Below are 8765 nucleotides of genomic sequence, written 5' to 3'. Positions count from 1 at the left end.
AAATTTCATAGAAAAAAAAAAAAAAAAAAAAAAAGGAATTAGAAAGCCAATTCACTACAGACCACACAAACCAATAATTCACTGTATAGAAAATCATTTGTTCCTTTTGTGATGAAAAATCTAAATCAAATATTTTATTAGTTACTGTTGATGTTATAGTATAAAAATTAGGCTCTCCTGCTACTTCAAGTTATATTTGACAATTTCACATGTCATGACATTTATAGAGTTTTCTTTTAAAATGTGATCAAATTATATACAAATTATAAGGTTTGTAAATAAAGGTGACAAGGTCCAATATATAAACATTTCATTTGAAAAGACAAAATTTTAGTCTGTACTGCATTTGTAGATTACAAACATAAACCAATCTCCTCTAATTGCAATGCCAGGCTGAGTACAGCAGATGGCAATATTGCCCAAGATGTAATCATGGGATAAAAGGCAACTCGGAGTTTTATGAAAGATCTCTTAGACACAAACAAAAACCTCATCTTCAACTGACTCCTTTTAAATATTAACATTTTATAAATTTACCCAAAGTTAAAATACATTTTGTTACAAAGAATTTGGGTCAACTGGCCCCACAGTTATTGAGTTACTTATGTTACTCTTCCAGGAAAAAAAATTTTTTATATACTAATAGTATTGCTATAAATGCATGAATAATACAAAAGATTATCTTATTTTCAAAAGAAATTGACTCAAATTATAGTCAAGAATGGAAACATACATGAAATTTGCTTTTATGCTACATGGTAGATAGTGGAAAAAAAAAACATTTGAAATTTAAAGCATTTTCAAATGCTTTTCAAGAATAAAGAAAGCAAACAACAAACTTGTATGGTAAATTGGCTATTCAATAAAATTTGTAAACAAACAAAACATCTCCTAAAGCTTACTTGGAATTCTAAAGTTATTAAAATAATTTCTTATTAATGCAAATTTTAACAAAATATAGCCACTGCTTTCCCTTTCAAAATTTTTGTTATAAAAAAGCATACAAAGCATGCGTTAGAAATCCAACCAACCCCATCACTTTAAGGTTGTTTATAAGACCAATATCCCTGGGAACAAATTTCCAGAACTGATATCCACAAGTGACTTGAAAGATAAGAACACTTCTTAGGTGGAATAGGGCTTGTCTATTAGTCTGCTGGAAGCATATGCTATAGCACTGAGTTATACATGTCAATGAGGTTCCTAAAGCGTCTCTAGTAACAACCCCCCTTGGATGGGATCCAAGACAAACTCATCTTATATTAAAGTCCTTACCACATCAGATTAACTAACAGGAATAACTTTAACATGATTGTAACAATGAAGAATTTCTGTTGAACATTTTAAAAAGTGCAAGTGAATTGGGTATCAGGCTAATTTTGTTTATTAAAAACAAAATCCACACTGAAAGCCTCATCTAGCTCCTCTCACCTGAAATGGTCTCACCTTTTCTCAATGCCCCGTCATTTAAGACCATGCCTATTGCCCACCTTTTGGTGATGCCCTCCCTTGCCACCTGTGAGAAAAGGGGCCTCTTCCATAATTCATTTGGCCCTAGGCATATGCTGCCTTGCACTGATATTAATCTCTTCTTCTTGAGTAAAAGCTTCATCTCCCCAGCTAGAGGGGACATTCCTTTTTATGTTACCTCCAGAACTTAGTGAAGTATGCTCTATTATTTAGGAAGCAGTCAATAAACATTTGTTGAATAACTTAAAATTAATGGGCATTAAAGTAACCATTAAAAAAATAAAACTTCATGGTGGAGAATGTCAAATTATAAATAGTTTTTGTAACTTAAAAAATTAAATGTCATTAAGTGGCTAGTTTTAAGGGCTCTGGGTTCAGACTGTCTGGGTTAAACCCTGTCTTTTACTAGCTGTGTACCTTGGGCAAGTGGTTTAAGCTGTGTTGGTCTCAGTTTTCTCATCTGTGGCATGGGCATAACAATAGCCTAAATATCACAGGATGGTTGAGAGACTCCCTCCCTCTCTTCTTTCCTCTTTTCTTCCTTTCAAATATTTGAGCACATTCAATATAGTATGTATTGTTCCACATAGTAGGAATTTAGGAATGAATAACGATTTCTTCCCTCACGGAGCTTATGTTTTAATTGGGAAGACAAATAGTTAATAAGTAAATAAACAATATAATATCAAGGAAAACAGAGCAGGCTAGAGGGCTAGAAAGGAGGAAGGGGAGCTATTTCAGATGGGGCAACGAGGGAAGAACTCCTTGACAACGGTGATAATTTCAGCAGAGAGAAGAATGATGTGAAGCCGCAAGCCATGAAAATCTGGGAGATGACACCTGTGCTTATCACAGGGCTAAGGAAGCACTAAAAGCACTTAATAAATGACGGCTGTTAATAATAGTAGTACTAAAGTGCTAATTGAGTGATAGTACCAAAGACATGGAAGTTGGCCAAAAATCTGTAAACCCCTAAATTTCTGACTGTAAGGTTTAAAGTTGGCAACCTTTTTTTGAGTTCAGCCAGGTAGTAAATAACCGGCTTCAGCTCACACATCTCGTGGTATACCTGTGGGAGGCAGGATTGTGGGAATGACTGGAAGAGGGGACAGGGAATGGAAGCAGTGGACGACAAGCCTGTGTATATCTCTGAGAAGGCACAAAAGGCCCAGCTAAATCTGATCACTCTTCAAGATGCCAGAGTCCTCTCCAACTCACTGAATGCTGTGGGCTGAATGGGGAAGCAGTGTTTGGCTGACATGTGTGACTCAAGAGACAGGAGCTTCTGTCACTTCCTAATGGACGTCTCATACACGAACTACCCAAAATGGTAGCTGTGTGATAGAAACCATGTTGTTTTTTTTTTTTTTTGTCTTTTTCTGTGTCCAGCAACGGATCGCAACCCTCAGTGTCGCCCCCGCACCGGGCCGGGACCGGCAACGGGACCGCAACCCTCGGTGTTGCTCCCGCGCCCAGCTCAGCCAGCGAGCAGGAACCGGTCTGTATGTGGGATCCGAACCCTCGGGCGGGAGCGCCGCCGCGCTTCCCAAGCGGTGCACTATCCCGTGCGCCACCGGGCCGGCCCTAGAAACCATGTTTTTTTTTTTTTTTGTCTTTTTCGGTGTCCAGCAGCGGATCGCACCCCTCAGTGTCGCCCCCGCACCGGGCCGGGACCGGCAACGGGACCGCAACCCTCGGTGTTGCTCCCGCGCCCAGCTCAGCCAGCGAGCAGGAACCGGTCTGTATGTGGGATCCGAACCCTCGGGCGGGAGCGCCGCCGCGCTTCCCAAGCGGTGCACTATCCAGTGCGCCACCGGGCCGGCCCTAGAAACCATGTTTTAAAGCAAAAATGTTCTAGTCTAGTGTCTGTAGGTCCACAGAAATCTTTGTTTTGATCATCAATATTTGTAATGCCTTTCTTGAGGGGAAGGTCATAGAAGTTAATCTTTCATTTAAATAGTTGTTAAAAAGGCCAATGAGCTGTTCTGGTAGCAGGAGTAGTAACAGCAATGACAACAGAAACTTAAGGCACTCTGTGCTAAGCACTTCACACAGATTACCTCATTTAACAATAATAACCATGGGAGATAATACTATTACTCTCACTGTAAAGATGAGGCTGATAAGTAACTTGGCTAAGGTCATAGGATAGTTGGTGTTAGAGCTGGAATCCAGTCCCTGAAATGTGATCCAGTCATTACTACCCAGTCAAATGAATTCTTTACCCACTCCTGTCAAGCAACAGATTATTGCCCCCCACCCCATCCATTTACTAGAAATAATCAATGTTCTTGGTAGTGTTCTTATTCTGCATTTTAATGCTTATTCATTCTAAAAAATACAATGTAGCTTTATTTGTAGAGGAGATGTCATATGTTGCTCTTCTGGCACTGTCTTGGATTACAGATTTTCATAATCTCACATTTAAAGTTTTTAAGAATTATATACATCACATTTCAAAAATCTTTATAAATTAATAAAAAAATAAAGTTTCTAGAAAACCTAGCATTTTTTCCCTTAAGCCTGAAACAACCCAAGTAGGAAACTGTCATTTTAGAGTTGTTCTTTATTTACTGTGCAGCAATTGTTAAAACAAACAAACAAAAAAACTACAATGGTTCCTGTGAATTTGGCTAAACCAACAACCACTATGTAGTCCAACTACATAGACTACTGCTTTATGCTTGTTTCAAATGTAATAAACATGGGTAGTCAAATCCACTTTAACAGAGTGGTAAGATATAATTCCAACAAACTAAAGCCACTGGGAGTTTTCTTATTTTAATAGGGTAGAAGAAAGGAATATAATTTAAAGTATAGCAGATTAATAGGTCAGAATACAGACTCTGCAGTTGCTGTTTGCTGTCCATTTTAATTCTAGAATCCTTATTGACTCTAATTAAAATTCTGTAGATGGAAGAGTTGTATGTTTCTAAGGAACTTGCAGTGAATGCTGTCTGCCAGCCATCTCCAAACACCCCATAACCACACACAACTCGCCTTTCAGAAGAGCTAATGCAGACATCGCGGGCACACCACATTTGTCACTGTGGCTAATATCAGAGATACGCAGCTCTTTTTTCTTAGCACACAAAAGCAAGATATGTAATTCAATGCTCAATTTACCCTTGTCTCGCAGGAGATTTTTCCCCGCTAATTGATAGAAATTAAGCCATTAATCAAGCCACTAGCCATCATTCAAACCAGGGAAGATGAATACAAACTTTCATCATAACCACCTTCCCCATTTTAGTGTTCATTAGCATTAATTTTTAATGCAATTATGCTATTCTTTTACGCTGAGCTCATAAATTACTGCTCTTTTGTTGCTGGCTGGCCTTGTAAAATCCAAACTAATGCTTTGTGCTCTGATCTTAAAGGCAATTACTGGGTTCTTCTATCTTTTATATCTTTGCATCGCCAGTAACCTTTATATATAACGAACACCCATGACTGACTATGCCTGTTTTTTCATGCCTCTATATAAATCTCTGTGAATATATAAATGTAGTCAAATGTATCTACAATAAACATATATATTCATACCACGAACATTATAAAATGTAGATATTAGCATAAAAATAAGATCTCACAAATTCACATTAAAGTTTAGATTTAAATATAAAGATATTGTTATGAGTTCTCATGATAAAAATGTAATTCATTATTGTACTAAAGTTATACTTTTTATAACAAATTAGAGAGAGAAACCAGGAATATTAATAGTGGCTGACTATTATAAACAACTGCAAGGGTAGATGAGCTACTAAAAACAGAAAGAATAACTTTGACATTTCAAAATCCATCTCATGTTGAAATCCTTATTTTTTTAAAAAAATTGTGTTGGAACTCAAAAATCAATGAGATGAAAGTGAAGAGTATTGTAAGTTCACAAGAATCATTTATCCAAAAGTATGTTTATAAGTGCCTATAATAACTCCAGAGTCTCCAGAGGAAGATAGTAAAATGAAAAGACAGATTTTCCAAAAATAAATACTGAACCCAAAGGCAACCTAGAGAAGGTGACAAGATAGATTTTACTCTCCTTATATTTCCCAAAAAGCATTGGTTATGCTCACTCCTAGTACAAAGAAAATAAAAAAATCTCCAATTCTCTTCTCGCATCATCCTAGTAATGCCTTTGCCTCTGTTTGCAAGTTGTTTTGTTCTGGCCACCCACTAGCTGGAGAAAAGCTGCATGTGTGGTGTTAAGATTAACAAAATAAAATGATTAATAATATAGAAAACAGTTTGGCGATTTCTTATAAAATTAAACATATACCTATCATACAACCCAGGCATCCTAATATTAGGGTAACATTAGGGTAGTACTTACTACCCAAGAGAAATGAAAACATATAGAAATAAATAATGAATTATTGGGAAAATGTCAGCAGTGCTGGTGTTGTTGCCAGCCTAGACACCTTTGAGTTACACAGTTGCAGCCTACCACTACTACCATGAGACGGGGTAGGGAGTGGGTTGTAGTATATTCAGGAGTCTTCTACCTAAAAAAGGTTTTGAACCATTAACTTCTTAAGATATAGAGAAGGTGACGATCAGCTTGACTTCATATTTTATTTCCTCTCATGGCTGGTTCTTTATTAATTTCATCTTTAATAGAAAGTCCTCCATGAATTAGAGGCAGTGAGGCTGAATTCTATAAGGACTTGATTCCCTAAACCAGGGGATTTGTTATGTCAGGATAAGCAGACAGCCTAAACCCAAGTCTTTTGTGACCTGTTCCTTTATGGCCAGAAACAAAGAGGTACTGAACATATTTGTATTTGAACATTAAAGTTATGAGTTCTAATACCTCTTCTTATACACATATTGTGTTTGGGCTCATAAGCCTAGAGAAAATAGTCCATGGCCCCGTGTGCTTTAATTTTGCTGAATATACTGATGAAAATACTAGGGTTCAGAAATAGAAACTGAAATTAATTCAGCCAACGTGTATTTACGCCAGGTGCTAGTTAGGTGCTGGAGATTTCTGGTTGAAAATAACATAGTTTTTGCCTTCCCAGAGTCATGGGCAAAATGGAACTAACTCTTATTTAAAGCTTTTATTTGCAAGCAGTTATGAGCTGACTGTACAATGGGGTAGGTACAAAGATTTGCTGTATTTGAAAAGTGACTTTGCATCTGTTATTATATTTAATCCTGAAAAGTCATAATTTTTGGTAATAAAAAATACCCCCGTTTTTAAGACATACTGTAAGAGCCAGAGTTGAGATGTGAAACCAAGTCTTTGTAATTCAAATTCTGTTTGCCTCTCATTGCACTAGATGGCTCCTTAGCCTTTGAACCTCTGATAACGTTACAGGATTAATAGTTAAAACTGCATGCGCTTATTTTATATACTTATCAAATTTATATACAATTTTGTTTTTTTAAAACAGAGATGGGGGGGCAGGCCCGTGGCTCACTCGGGAGAGTGTGGTGCTGATAACACCAAGGCCACGGGTTCGGATCCCATATAGGGATGGCCGGTTGCTCACTGGGTGAGCGTGGTGCTGACAACACCAGGTCAAGGGTTAAGATCCCCTTACCGGTCATCTTTAAAAAAAATAATAATAAAAAAAATAAAACAGAGATGGGGTAGGGGGGATGGGAGTAAATGAGAGAAGATATTAATTTCTCTTTCCTAAAAATATTTTGCTATAATATTAACAAAGTGCAGCATATAAAATCATAAGGTTTAAAGAGACCACTAAATACTTCCAATTGCATTTTAAACAATTAGCTTTATTTAAGTATAACTTATCTGTAATAACTTCACTCATTAAAGCATACAATTTGACGAGTTTTGACAAATCTAAACCTGTGTAACTACCATCACAATCAAGATATAGAACATTTCAATAGCCACCAAGAATTTCCTTGTGTTCCTCTGCAGTCAATCTCTACCCTGACTCCAATCATAGAACTGCTTTCTGCCACTACTGATTGATCTGCATTTTCTAGAATTTCATATAAATGGTATATCTGACATCTTTCACTCAGCATATTTTTGAGATAAATCCATGTTGTTGGGTACACCTGTAATTTGCTCCTACTGCTGGTAGAATTCTATTATACAAATATCTGCAATTTTTTCCTTCTTCTAATCTGTTCACATGTTGATGGACATTTGGGTTGTTTCCAGTTTTTGGCTTTTGAGAATAAAGTTGCTATAACATTCATGTACAAGTCTTTGTGTGCACATATGTTTTCATTTCTCCTGAGTAGTGAATACTACCCTAATGTTACCCTAATATTAGATGGCTGGGCTCTGTGATAGGCATATGTTTAATTTTATAAGAAACTGCCAGGGCCAGCCCCATGGCTCACTAGGGAGAGTGCGGTGCTGATAGCGCCGAGGCCGTGGGTTCGGATCCTATATAGGGATGCCCAGTGCGCTCACTGGCTGAGCGTGGTGCGGACGACACTGAGCCAAGGGTTGCGATCCCCTTACTGGTAAAAAAAAAAAAAAAAAAAAAAAAAAGAAACTGCCAAACTGTTTTCCAAAGTGGTCGTACCATTTTACATTCCCACCAGCAGTATATAAGAGCACTGCTCGCTCCACATCTTTGGCAACATTTGACATTATTAGATTTTAAATTGTAGCCATTGTAACTGGTATATTGTGGGATTCTCATTGCTGTTTTAATTTGCATTTCCCTGATGTCTAATGATATTAAGCATTTTTTTCATGCAATTATTAGCCATTCATTCTTTTCTGAAGTATGTGTTCAAATCTTTTGTTCATTTTTTATTGGGTTGTCTTATTATTGAGATATGAGAGTTCTTTATATATACTGAGTATATATCTTTTGTCAACATGTATTGCCAATATTATCTCCCATTCTGTTACTTGCCTTATTGTTTCTTAATGGTGTCTTTCAAAGAGAAAACCTTTTTAATTTAAAAAAGTCTAATTTGTCATTTGTAAAAATGGTTTGTGCTTTTTGTGTCTTATCCAAGAAATCTTTGCTTAACTCAAGGCCATAAAGATTTTTCTCTTATATTTTCTTCTTTCTGTTTTCTACTATATTTTATTTCTATTTTTATAGTTTTAGCCTTTATATTTAGGTTTATATTTCAAGCTAATTGTTATGTATGATGTGAATTAAGGATCAATGGTTATTTTTTCCCATAAGGATATCCAGTTTTTCAGCATCATTTGTTGAAAAGATTTCGTTTCCCCCATTGATTTGCCTTGGTGGTTTTGTTGAAAATTAATTGACCATATATGTGAGGGTCAACTTCTGGTCACTCTAGTCTGTTCCATTTATCTATATTTCTATCTTTAC

General features: G+C 36.6%; 1 protein-coding gene across 1 annotated transcript in view; it reads right to left on the bottom strand.

The window, feature by feature from the left end:
• LOC103587939 (serine/Arginine-related protein 53-like) overlaps positions 1 to 4495 on the bottom strand; it is a 22489-nt gene extending 17994 nt beyond the window's left edge. The window contains exon 1 of the mRNA XM_008569505.1: positions 4471 to 4495. Within this exon, the coding sequence (XP_008567727.1) occupies positions 4471 to 4495 (25 nt within the window). The remainder of the gene's footprint in view (positions 1 to 4470) is intronic.
• Between the last annotated feature and the right edge of the window lie 4270 nt (positions 4496 to 8765).

This window comes from Galeopterus variegatus, unplaced genomic scaffold (assembly GCF_000696425.1).
Source record: "Galeopterus variegatus unplaced genomic scaffold, G_variegatus-3.0.2 Scaffold504, whole genome shotgun sequence".
Lineage (NCBI taxonomy): Eukaryota > Metazoa > Chordata > Mammalia > Dermoptera > Cynocephalidae > Galeopterus > Galeopterus variegatus.
The sequence above is the reverse complement of the archived record's forward strand: the minus strand, read 5'-3'. Positions and strand labels throughout refer to the sequence as shown.